At 50.4% G+C, this 13,884-nt stretch overlaps 1 protein-coding gene across 4 annotated transcripts in view; it reads left to right on the top strand.

Annotated features, from left to right (window-relative positions):
• LOC142303933 (PC-esterase domain-containing protein 1A-like) overlaps window positions 1-11,920 on the top strand; it is a 124,601-nt gene extending 112,681 nt beyond the window's left edge. For all 4 annotated transcript variants that reach the window (XM_075345837.1, XM_075345846.1, XM_075345821.1 and 1 more), the window contains 3 exons: window positions 3,656-3,757; window positions 10,208-10,273; window positions 10,514-11,920. In XM_075345837.1, the coding sequence (XP_075201952.1) occupies window positions 3,656-3,757; window positions 10,208-10,273; window positions 10,514-10,674 (329 nt within the window). In that variant the 3' untranslated portion in view covers window positions 10,675-11,920. The remainder of the gene's footprint in view (window positions 1-3,655; window positions 3,758-10,207; window positions 10,274-10,513) is intronic.
• The last annotated feature ends 1,964 nt before the right edge of the window (window positions 11,921-13,884 follow it).

Below are 13,884 nucleotides of genomic sequence, written 5' to 3'. Positions count from 1 at the left end.
AACCGCTCAGCAACTAAAAGCCTCTCACATCAGCTCATATTCATGAGTGTAAGGCTAGAGGACAATGGTGAACATGGAAGGATCGTAAGGAGAAAGCTACTCCAAGAAGGATGACTTCAAGAGCACGGTGTGTAATAGTCTGTGAGGTCACTAAGAGATGCAAGGGAACCGTTCAGCAACTAAAAGCCTCTCACATCAGCTCATATTCATGAGTGTAAGGCTAGAGGACAATGGTGAACATGGAAGGATCGTAAGGAGAAAGCTACTCCAAGAAGGATGACTTCAAGAGCACGGTGTGTAATAGTCTGTGAGGTCACTAAGAGATGCAAGGGAACCGTTCAGCAACTAAAGGCCTCTCACATCAGCTCATATTCATAAGTGTAAGGAGCTGCTCCAAGAAGGATCACTTCAAGAGCCAGGTGTGTAAGGGTATGTGAGGTCACTAAGGGACCCAAGGAACCAAATCGCTCAGCAACTAAAGGTCTCTCACATCAGCTAATGTTCATGAGTGTAAGGATAGAGAACAATGGTGAGCCTGGGACGATCGTAAGGAGAAAGCTGCTCTAAGAAAAATGACTTCAAGAGCATGGGGTGTGAGGGTATGTGAGGTCATTAAGGGACCCAAGGGAACTGCTCAGCAACTACAGGCCTCTCACATCAGCTTATTTTCACAAGTGTAAGGATAGAGAGATTGGATAGTGAGCCTGGGAGGATCGTAAGAAGCAAGCTTCCCCAATAAGAACATTGCGGCAATTCTGGAGTTTACTAAAGACCACAACCCAAAGTGTGAGTGTGCAGTGTGCGTGACATACAGTGTGTATTGGGTGCGTGTTTGTACAGTATGTAGCGTGCAGTGTGTTTGTATAGTGAATGTGTTTGTACAGTATGTAGCGTGCAGTGTGTTTTTGTGTAGTGTGCAGGACATAGTGTGTGGCGGTTGTATAGTGTGTAGCGTGCAGTGTGTGTTTGTATAGTGTGCAGGACATAGTGTGTGGCGGTTGTATAGTGTGTGTATAGTGTGCAGCATGCAGTGTTTGTAGTATGTGTGTGTTTGTGTAGTGTGCAGGACATAGTGTGTGACGGTTGTATAATGTGTGTGTATAGTGTGTAGTGTGTATGTTTGTATAGTGTGCAGGACATACAGTGTGTTATGGTTGTATAGTGTGTAGCGTGCAGTGTGTGTATGTATCGTGCAGTGTGTAGTGTGCAGTATGGGTGACATACAGTGTGTTGCGGTTGTATAGTGTGTACCCTGCAGTGTGTGTTTGTATCGTGCAGTGTGGGTGACATACAGTGTGTGGCAGTTGTATAGTGTGTATCGTGCAGTGTGTAGTGCGCAGTGTGTGTGTGCAGCGTGCAGTGTGTGTTTGTATTGTGCAGTGTATAGTGTGTAGCATGCAGTGTGTGGTGGTTGTATAGTGTGTAGCATGCAGTGTGTGTTTTTATAGTGTGTAGCGTGCAGTGTGTATAGTGTGTAGTGTGTATATTTGTATAGTGTGCAGTGTGGGTGACATACAGTGTGTGGCGGTTTTATAGTGTGCAGGACATACAGTGTGTCGCGGTTGTATAGTGTGCAGCATGCAGTGTGCAGTGTCAGTGTGGCGTTCTTATATATGCACCCCGGCACTGCACACCGGCAGTCGTAGGTGTAAGCATGTTAACAATCATGTAATAAATGAGCACTGCATTGTGTACATTGGTACAGGTCTCCGTGTCCTCGGCAGCACACTGTGTCCTCGGCAGCACACCGTGTCCTTGGCAGCACACCGTGTCCTCGGCAGCACACCGTGTCCTCGGCAGCACACCGTGTCCTCGACAGCACACCGTGTCCTCGGCAGCACACCGTGTCCTCGGCAGCACACCGTGTCCTCGGCAGCACACCGTGTCCTCGGCAGCACACTGTGTCCTCGGCAGCACACCGAGTCCTCGGCAGCACGTTGCCGGTGCACACCGATGTGCTGCTGACCCTGTGGTGGTGGCCGGGTCTGAGCGTTCTTATATATGCACCCCGGCACTGCACACCAGCAGTCGTAGGTGTAAGCATGTTAACAATCATGTAATAAATGAGCACTGCATTGTGTACATTGGTACAGGTCTCCGTGTCCTCGGCAGCACACTGTGTCCTCGGCAGCACACCGTGTCCTTGGCAGCACACCGTGTCCTCGGCAGCACACCGTGTCCTCGGCAGCACACCGTGTCCTCGACAGCACACCGTGTCCTCGGCAGCACACCGTGTCCTCGGCAGCACACCGTGTCCTCGGCAGCACACCGTGTCCTCGGCAGCACACTGTGTCCTCGGCAGCACACCGAGTCCTCGGCAGCACGTTGCCGGTGCACACCGATGTGCTGCTGACCCTGTGGTGGTGGCCGGGTCTGAGCGTTCTTATATATGCACCCCGGCACTGCACACCAGCAGTCGTAGGTGTAAGCATGTTAACAATCATGTAATAAATGAGCACTGCATTGTGTACATTGGTACAGGTCTCCGTGTCCTCGGCAGCACACTGTGTCCTCGGCAGCACACCGTGTCCTCGGCAGCACACCGTGTCCTCGGCAGCACACCGTGTCCTCGGCAGCACACCGTGTCCTCGGCAGCACACTGTGTCCTCGGCAGCACACCGTGTCCTCGGCAGCACACCGTGTCCTCGGCAGCACACCGTGTCCTCGGCAGCACACTGTGTCCTCGGCAGCACACTGTGTCCTCGGCAGCACACCGAGTCCTCGGCAGCACGTTGCCGGTGCACACCGATGTGCTGCTGACCCTGTGGTGGTGGCCGGGTCTGAGCGTTCTTATATATGCACCCCGGCACTGCACACCAGCAGTCGTAGGTGTAAGCATGTTAACAATCATGTAATAAATGAGCACTGCATTGTGTACATTGGTACAGGTCTCCGTGTCCTCGGCAGCACACCGTGTCCTCGGCAGCACACCGTGTCCTCGGCAGCACACTGTGTCCTCGGCAGCACACCGTGTCCTCGGCAGCACACCGTGTCCTCGGCAGCACACTGTGTCCTCGGCAGCACACCGAGTCCTCGGCAGCACGTTGCCGGTGCACACCGATGTGCTGCTGACCCTGTGGTGGTGGCCGGGTCTGAGCGTTCTTATATATGCACCCCGGCACTGCACACCAGCAGTCGTAGGTGTAAGCATGTTAACAATCATGTAATAAATGAGCACTGCATTGTGTACATTGGTACAGGTCTCCGTGTCCTCGGCAGCACACCGTGTCCTCGGCAGCACACCATGTCCTCGGCAGCACACTGTGTCCTCGGCAGCACACCGAGTCCTCGGCAGCACACCGAGTCCTCGGCAGCACGTTGCCGGTGCACACCGATGTGCTGCTGACCCTGTGGTGGTGGCCGGGTTGGAGCCTTCTGCTCTCTTCTCCATTATTCGTCATCAGTCCTGGTGCAGAGGCCGGGATGGAGCGTTGAGCGATTGTCGCCCATCAGTGGCCGCGGTCTGAGGTCCGCTCCTGTAAATGCTCCTGACGTTCCTGTGTGAGGTGCCCGTGTGCCGGCATTTGTGGCCCCAGTTCTTACTATTGCCGGGGCCACATGTTGTCCCTGGTCACAATGTATCAGTGTGTACGTCCCGGACTCTGCTACATCTGCCCGCCGTGTATAACCGTCTCTCCCCTCCCCTGTGTTTCAGGTTCTCCTCCTATCCTCGAACCTCTGCACCGGTTTCCATTGGAGAACGACCCCCGTCCCATGATGTCCCCCCCAATACATGAGTGGGAGCGCAGCGGCCCAGGTAAGATGCCAGTGTATTGTGATGACTTCCATTGTGGGGCCGGTCACCAGTATCGGAGCCTGGGTCCTCCCACCATACGCCATCATTAGTGTGACTGCTATGTAATACCGCCATACACTGCCACATATACCATCCTCTATACACCATATACCACCAGGCACTGCCACATACTGGAATATACCGCAATTCACACAACATGGCGCCATCCAGAGCACTGTGTAACCACACCTTCTGTATGACCTATATACCGCCATAGTGTACACACATCACCTGTGTATGTAATCATACCGTATATATATATACACTCCTCCATATATCCACAGTCAGGGCCAAAAGGTCTGATACAGACATTGTTTTTCGCTCGGTTCCTCGGCCGTTTCTAAGGTTACAGAGGTTATTTACATTCCGTAAGTTATTACATTTTACTGATAAATCTGAGTATTCCCAGCTCCAGACTCTCCCCTCCCCCGGCGGCCGGATATCGGCTCCTGGGCAGATCCGGACCAATGACCCGATCTGGTCTCCGGGGTCGGTGATCACAGGTTCTGGGTTCTTCTTCCTCGTTTTGATGATCGATCGAGCTTCTCACTGGGACTGAGATCCGGGAGGGTCCGGCCGTGGACACAAAATGTGAATGATTTATCCCCGAGACACTGAGTGCTCACTCCTGACCCGGTCTCCATCATGGGGGAAAACCGTCATCTCCACATTGTCCTGGAAGATCGGAGAAACTTGTGACCTTCTCCATGGATGAGAAGCCCCTACACATTGTGAGTGACCCCCTCCATGGATGAGAAGCCTCCACACATTGTGAGTGACCCCCTCCATGGATGAGAAGCCCCCACACATTGTGAGTGAGCCCCTCCATGGATGAGAAGCCTCCACACATTGTGAGTGACCCCCTCCATGGATGAGAATCCCCCACACATTGTGAGTGACCCCCTCCATGGATGAGAAGCCCCCACACATTGCGAGTGACCCCTCCATGGATGAGAAGCCCCACACATTGCGAGTGACCCCCTCCATGGATGAGAAGCCCCCACACATTGTGAGTGACCCCCTCCATGGATAAGAAGCCCCACACATTGCGAGTGACCCCCTCCATGGATGAGAAGCCCCCACACATTGTGCGTGATGTCCTCCATGGATGAGAAGCCCCCACACATTGTGAGTGATCCCCTTCATGGATGAGAAGCCCCCACACATTGTGAGTGACCCCCTCCATGGATGAGAAGCCCCCACACATTGCGAGTGACCCCTCCATGGATGAGAAGCCCCCACACATTGTGAGTGACCCCCTCCATGGATGAGAAGCCCCCACACATTGCGAGTGACCCCTCCATGGATGAGAAGCCCCACACATTGCGAGTGACCCCCTCCATGGATGAGAAGCCCCCACACATTGTGAGTGACCCCCTCCATGGATGAGAAGCCCCCACACATTGTGAGTGACCCCCTCCATGGATGAGAAGCCCCCACACATTGCGAGTGACCCCTCCATGGATGAGAAGCCCCACACATTGCGAGTGACCCCCTCCATGGATGAGAAGCCCCCACACATTGCGAGTGACCCCCTCCATGGATGAGAAGCCCCCACACATTGTGAGTGACCCCCTCCATGGATAAGAAGCCCCACACATTGCGAGTGACCCCCTCCATGGATGAGAAGCCCCCACACATTGTGCGTGATGTCCTCCATGGATGAGAAGCCTCCACACATTGTGAGTGATCCCCTTCATGGATGAGAAGCCTCCACATATTGTGAGTGACCCCCTCCATGGATGAGAACCCCCACACATTGTGAGTGAGCCCCTCCATGGATGAGAAGCCCCCACACATTGTGAGTGACCCCCTCCATGGATGAGAAGCCCCCACACATTGTGAGTGACCCCCTCCATGGATGATAAGACCCCACACATTGTGAGTGACCCCCTCCATGGATGAGAAGCCCCTATACATTGTGAGTGACCCCCTCCATGGATGAGAAGCCCCCACACATTGCGAGTGACCCCCTCCATGGATGAGAAGCCCCCAAACATTGTGCGTGATGTCCTCCATGGATGAGAAGCCTCCACACATTGTAAGTGATCCCCTTCATGGATGAGAAGCCTCCACATATTGTGAGTGACCCCCTCCATGGATGAGAAGCCCCCACACATTGTAAGTGATCCCCTCCATGGATGAGAAGCCTCCACACATTGTAAGTGATCCCCTTCATGGATGAGAAGCCTCCACACATTGCGAGTGACCCCTCCATGGATGAGAAGCCCCCACACATTGTGAGTGACCCCCTCCATGGATGAAAAGCCCCCACACATTGTGAGTGACCCCCTCCATGGATGAGAAGCCCCTATACATTGTGAGTGACCCCCTCCATGGATGAGAAGCCCCCACACATTGTGTGTGACCCCTCCATGGATGAGAAGCCCCCACACATTGCGAGTGACCCCCTCCATGGATGAGAAGCCCCACACATTGTGAGTGACCCCCTCCATGGATGAGAAGCCCCACACATTGCGAGTGACCCCCTCCATGGATGAGAAGCCCCCACACATTGCGAGTGACCCCTCCATGGATGAGAAGCCCCACACATTGCGAGTGACCCCCTCCATGGATGAGAAGCCCCACACATTGCGAGTGACCCCCTCCATGGATGAGAAGCCCCCACACATTGTGAGTGACCCCCTCCATGGATAAGAAGCCCCACACATTGCGAGTGACCCCCTCCATGGATGAGAAGCCCCACACATTGTGAGTGACCCCCTCCATGGATGAGAAGCCCCACACATTGCGAGTGACCCCCTCCATAGATGAGAAGCCCCCACACATTGCGAGTGACCCCTCCATGGATGAGAAGCCCCACACATTGCGAGTGACCCCCTCCATGGATGAGAAGCCCCACACATTGCGAGTGACCCCCTCCATGGATGAGAAGCCCCCACACATTGCGAGTGACCCCCTCCATGGATAAGAAGCCCCACACATTGCGAGTGACCCCCTCCATGGATGAGAAGCCCCACACATTGTGAGTGACCCCCTCCATGGATGAGAAGCCCCACACATTGTGAGTGACCCCCTCCATGGATGAGAAACCCCCACACATTGTGAGTGACCCCCTCCATGGATAAGAAGCCCCACACATTGCGAGTGACCCCCTCCATGGATGAGAAGCCCCACACATTGTGAGTGACCCCCTCCATGGATGAGAAGCCCCCACACATTGTGAGTGACCCCCTCCATGGATGAGAAGCCCCCACACAGTGCGAGTGACCCCCTCCATGGATGAGAAGCCCCCACACATTGTGAGTGACCCCCTCCATGGATGAGAAGCCCCCACACATTGCGAGTGACCCCCTCCATGGATGAGAAGCCCCCACACATTGCGAGTGACCCCCTCCATGGATGAGAATCTCCCACACATTGTGAGTGACCCCCTCCATGGATGAGAAGCCCCCACACATTGTGAGTGACCCCCTCCATGGATGAGAAGCCTCCACACATTGTGAATGACCACCTCCATGGATGAGAAGCCCCCACACATTGTGCGTGATGTCGTCCATGGATGAGAAGCCTCCACACATTGTGAGTGAGCCCCTCCATGGATGAGAAGCCCCCACACATTGTGAGTGACCGCCTCCATTTATGAGAAGCACCCACATATTGTGAGTGATCCCCTCCATGGATGAGAAGCCTCCACACATTGTGAGTGATCCCCTTCATGGATGAGAAGCCTCCACATATTGTGAGTGACCCCCTCCATGGATGAGAACTCCCACACATTGTGAGTGACCCCCTCCATGGATGAGAAGCCCCCACACATTGTGAGTGACCCCCTCCATGGATGAGAAGCCCCCACACATTGTGAGTGACCCCCTCCATGGATGATAAGACCCCACACATTGTGAGTGACCCCCTCTATGGATGAGAAGCCCCCACACATTGTGAGTGACCCCCTCCATGTATGAGAATCCCCCACACATTGTGAGTGACCTCCTCCATGGATGAGAAGCCCCTATACATTGTGAGTGACCCCCTCCATGGATGAGAAGCCCCCACACATTGTGAGTGACCCCCTCCATGGATGAGAAGCCCCCACATATTGTGCGTGACCCCCTCCATGGATGAGAAGCCCCTACACGAGTGATCTTAGAAGGCTTCACTGCTGGCAGACACTGGAATCATGGCAGAACTCATCGTACTTCCAAATAGTCTGAAGGGGCGTCATCAGCAAAAATAAGTATAGCCCCTCCTCTGCAATCAAATCCCTGTAATTCCTGCAGAATGTTAATGTGTCCATGATGTTTTCTGGGGGTGAAGTGGCTTCTTTGCTGCTGTTCTTGACACTAAAGTCTTTACCTCACTGTCCATGTAGAGATGCACTGACACCTGCCTGCTGCCATTCCTGAGCAAGCTCTGCACTGGGGCTGAACCAGTCTTAGAGCTGAATCTTCTCTAGGAGACGATCCTGGCACTTGCTGCACTTTCTTGAGCACCTCGAAACCTACACAGCAATTGAATCACTGTCTTTACTACTTGTAAGAATTTCCCCTAAATCCAACCATTTATCAGATCATTAAAGAACTATAATGTCCTTGCCTGTAAAGCCCTTTAGATGCAAAGCAATGATGCTATATGCTCCCTCCTTGACATTCTGGATACATTTAGAGCAGCAAGGAACAAACTTATGAAATGATATATTTAATATATGAAAAAGGGGGAAGCGCTTATATAGTTACAAAAAAAGGTGAAATAACAAACAGACACAAACAAGGCAAGAACAGAATAAAACCAGCGGGGATAAATAACGGCGCGCATGGATTAGATCCGAGAGCAATCCTTGAGTCACTGCAGAAATTTGGACAAATCTATGATACTCGCCACCCCCCCCTCCAGGTCTGACAAATGAGCTTGACTGTATTGGCCATTTTAATGGGTCCCATCCACAGCCCCCACCCCTCCACCAGGTCAACTGATTGGAGGATGGCTAATTGTATGCAAGGAAAGATGGGTGCAGGACACAAAATTAATGTTAGATTTTTCCACAGGATCTTCCTAGTGGAATAATATGACCACCATATTTCTGAGCAGACTTTAACCATCATAGATGCCACCAAACACCACAATCTGTCATCCATAATTTGGGCTATTACATTTCTGTGGTTTCCTAAGACCGAAAATCCTGCTGCTGGAACTCCCAGAAGCGTTTATGTCCCCCGATCACAGATATATCCTTGGATGGCGTTGAAGTATTGCACTTCTATTACCATGTGATTTTCCTGGTACGGAGCGGAGACGTCCTATCCACCTAGGGGCAATTATCTTCTCTGCATATGTTAGCACCTTTTTGCTTTAGTCTCGCTGTAGACTGGCTGACTCCGCTTTAATTTTCTGATCTACACTTATAAGAGATGCTGCTGGCTGTATATAAGACATGCTGCCTGTTGTATATAGGAGGATGCTGCTTGCTGTATATAGGAGGATGCTTCTGGCTATATATAGGAGGATGCTGCTTGCTGTATATAGGAGCATGCTTCTGGCTATATATAGGAGGATGCTGCTGGTTGTATATAAGAAATACTGCTGGCTGTATATAAGAGATGCTGCTGGCTGTATATAGGAGGATGCTTCTGGCTATATATAGGAGGAAGCTGCTTGCTGTATATAGGAGCATGCTTCTGGCTATATATAGGATGCTGCTGCTGGTTGTATATAAGAAATACTGCTGGCTGTATATAAGAGTTGCTGCTGGCTATATATAGGAGGATGCTGCTGGTTGTATATAAGAAATACTGCTGGCTGTATATAAGAGATGCTGCTGGCTGTATATAGGAGGATGCTTCTGGCTATATATAGGAGGATGCTGCTTGCTGTATATAGGAGGATGCTTCTGGCTATATATAGGAGGATGCTGCTTGCTGTATATAGGAGCATGCTTCTGGCTATATATAGGATGCTGCTGCTGGTTGTATATAAGAAATACTGCTGGCTGTATATAAGAGTTGCTGCTGGCTATATATAGGAGGATGCTGCTGGTTGTATATAAGAAATACTGCTGGCTGTATATAAGAGATGCTGCTGGCTGTATATAGGAGGATGCTTCTGGCTATATATAGGAGGATGCTTCTTGCTGTATATAGGAGGATGCTTCTGGCTATATATAGGAGTATGCTGCTTGCTGTATATAGGAGGATGCTTCTGGCTATATATAGGAGGATGCTGCTGGTTGTATATAAGAAATACTGCTGGCTGTATATAAGAGTTGCTGCTGACTATATACAGGAGGATGCTGCTGGTTGTATATAAGAGGATGCTGTTGGTTGTATATAAGAGGATGCTGCTAGCTGTATATAAGAGGATGATGATGGCCTGTATATAAGACATGATGCTGACTGTATATATCCGGTGTACAATCGCCGATACTTTACACTGAAAATATTTTCTATATTTCAGCTCCTCCACCCTTTGCGGACGGCAGCCAGCAACTGATACCGCCCAGCCGCTTCGCCCTTCCTCCAGGTAATGATCCTCCGGTTAGGGACTGTGAGAGGATTGGGGGTCTTTGCCTCCTCTCCGAGCTCCTCTTCTTCACCTGCTCTTATGGTGGGAGGATTTTCTGACCTTTTTCTGGGTATATTTGTAGCCAGTAGCTCTGAATGCAGCTTCAGAGGTGACTGGAGTGATACATGATGTAGCTTTGGATATCCTAGACAATTAGTGGCGATGTCCTTGATAGTAAGTCTCGTCCTTCTCTTCCAGGTGCTGATTTCAATCTTCCATTATTTTCCATGATGGTAGCTCACATGACCTTCGCCAGCTTTATCTCAGATGCGCCGCTCCCAACAGAACCCTGGGAAATGAGACTACCACCAAGAAAGGCGCTGAGGTCGCGAGGGTTCAGGAGGCGCCCATACCGCTGACAAGGTGTAATACCGTGGATCTAATGACCTCAACTAGCAGGGTCTCTGATGACAGGGGCTCTGGAGTCCACCGTCCAGTTCACGGGGGACACCTGACGCGTTTCGGGGCCCTGCGCTGTGTGAACTCCGCCTTACTTTCTTACACTATGCTGCTGTTTCTGAAATGTTGCACTTTTTTTGCTGAAGTGAAGATTTCCTCGTTTCTTGTACTGAAGCTCTCAGGAGAATTTCTATAAACCACTGGAGGGAGAGCGGCCGGGGTCAGGAGCTCCGAAAGATCATTAATGGTGTCACCGTGTTATAATATGGCGGAAATAATGACGCCCCAGAAAGACGTCACCGGTGTGCTGCTGACAACTTAGTATCTGTACTATGAGGAAAGTATTAGCGCCCCCCATTGCTGTTACACAGGAGTTATTACTTCATGTCATTACATTTCCCCCTCTGGGTTGAGGTATTAGTGAGGGGTCCGGGGCGGCTGACGCTTAGGTGGCGGCATTATGAGGGCTTCATGCACCCAGTGTAACGCAACCCGTGAACTGTCTGCGCTCCCCGATTCCCATCCACCAGGCCAGTATTGAAACCCTGATCTCCCACCCAGATGTAATGCAAATACCACCATGTACCCACCGCCTGTGCCAGAAATCCGATACAAGGCTTCTCTTTTTGTGATATTTTATGTTTTTTTTAATTTTTTGTAAACTTTTTTAACTCTAGCCCTAAGCCCATTCCTTGCCTTATTCTTTACCGTATCCTTATCCCTTATTGTCGCCCTAACCTTATCCCTAGCCTCATCCAATTACTGTACATTGAAGCTCATGGGCCCCGATATAAACTGTAAGATTTTCATAGCATTGTTTTTTTTATAGAGGCCAAAGGGACTTTTGGGGCTCTCTAGGTTTCAGGTCCCGGAATGCGACCATAACCCTATCCTTATCCCTAACCATAGCCCTATCCCTAGCCGTATTCCTAAAGCTAGCTATAAACCTTTCCCAAGCCTTATCCGTAACTGCAGCCCTATCCTTTTCCTCAGTCTTATTTCTAACCCTAGCCAGAACCCAATCCTTAGCCTTATCCTTAAAACCCCAACCCCACCCCTAACCCTATCCTTATCACTAACCATAGCCCTATCCACAGCCTTATCCTTAATGCTAGCTGTAACCCTTTCCTGATCTTTATCACTAACCCTATGCCTAGCTTTATTTCTAACCCCAAGCCTATCCTAATCCTTTTCCCTAGCCATAACCCTTACCCTAGCCTTGTCCTTAACTCTAGCCATAACCCCCATCTCTAGGCATTACCCTACCCTTAGCTATAACTCTAGCCTTGTCCTCATTTCTAGCCATAACCCTATCCCTGGCCTCGTCGCCAATCCTGGCCTCATCACCAATTCTAGCCTTATCGCTAGTTCTAGCCTCATCACCAATCCTAGCCTTATCACCAATCCTAGCCTTATCGCTAATCCTAGCCTTATCGCTAATCCTAGCCTTATCACCAATCCTAGCCTTATCACTAATCCTAGCCTTAGCACCAATCCTAGCCTTATTACTAGTTCTGGCCTTATCACTAATCCTAGCCTTATCACCAATCCTAGCCTTATCGCTAATCCTAGCCTTATCGCTAATCCTAGCCTTATCACCAATCCTAGCCTTATCACCAGTTCTGGCCTTATCACTAATCCTAGCCTTATCACCAATCCTAGCCTTATCACCAATCCTAGCCTTATCACTAATCCTGGCCTTATCACTAATCCTAGCCTTATCACTAATCCTAGCCTTATCGCCAATCCTAGCCTTATCACCAGTTCTGGCCTTATCGCTAATCCTAGCCTTATCGCTAATCCTAGCCTTATCACTAATCCTAGCCTTATCACTAATCCTAGCCTTATCACTAATCCTAGCCTTATCACCAATCCTAGCCTTATCACCAATCCTAGCCTTATCACCAATCCTAGCCTTATCACTAATCCTAGCCTTATCACCAATCCTGGCCTGATCACTAATCCTGGCCTGATCACTAATCCTGGCCTGATCACTAATCCTAGCCTTATCACCAATCTTAGCCTTATCACCAGTTCTGGCCTTATAACTAATCTTAGCCTTATCACCAATCCTAGCCTTATCACCAATCCTAGCCTTATCACTAATCCTAGCCTCATCACCAATCCTAGCCTTATCACCAATCCTGGCCTGATCACCAATCCTGGCCTGATCACTAATCCTAGCCTTATCACCAGTTCTGGCCTTATCACTAATCCTAGCCTCATCGCCAATCCTAGCCTTATCGCCAATCCTAGCCTTATCGCCAATCCTAGCCTTATCGCCAATCCTAGCCTTATCACCAATACTAGCCTTATCACCAATCCTAGCCTTATCGCCAGTTCTGGCCTTATCACTAATCCTAGCCTTATCACTAATCCTGGCCTTATCGCCAATCCTAGCCTTATCGCCAATCCTAGCCTTATCACCAATCCTAGCCATATCACCAATCCTAGCCTTATCGCCAATCCTAGCCTTATCCCCAATCCTAGCCTTATCACCAATCCTAGCCTTATCACCAATCCTAGCCTTATCACCAATCCTAGCCTTATCGCCAATCCTAGCCTTATCACCAATCCTAGCCTTATCACCAATCCTAGCCTTATCACCAATCCTAGCCTTATCGCCAATCCTAGCCTTATCACCAATCCTAGCCTTATCACCAATCCTAGCCTTATCACCAATCCTAGCCTTATCACCAATCCTAGCCTTATCGCCAATCCTAGCCTTATCACCAATCCTAGCCTTATCACCAATCCTAGCCTTTTACTGGAAGCCCAACATTCTCACTTTCTCTTAGGGTTAGAAAAAGTATAAAAACATAAAAGTATTTCTTGGTAATGAATGAACACAGTATTACATTGTGAGCGGCTTATGTATCCTCTTCACTAATTAGCAGCTCAGCTTCTACCATCTCAGTTGCTGCCTATGCAGAGTGCAATAGCTGATGACAAACACATCTCGACTGTGTTGCTCTGCACATCTCGTAATGTCAGATATTCACTGAGCTGTTCTAAACCAGCAGAGCTGCTAGCATGGGAGGCCGGAGGAGATGAGCAACATTTTCTGCCACTTTGCCCCCCTCCCCTCTTCATGTCACACCGCTGCACAGCGATATAGGACACTGTATGAAGCGACGGCAGCCCTCACCCAGGGTCCTTCATCTGTTTCT

This window comes from Anomaloglossus baeobatrachus, chromosome 1 (genome assembly GCF_048569485.1).
Source record: "Anomaloglossus baeobatrachus isolate aAnoBae1 chromosome 1, aAnoBae1.hap1, whole genome shotgun sequence".
Lineage (NCBI taxonomy): Eukaryota > Metazoa > Chordata > Amphibia > Anura > Aromobatidae > Anomaloglossus > Anomaloglossus baeobatrachus.
This window is presented reverse-complemented; position numbering and strand designations above follow the sequence as displayed.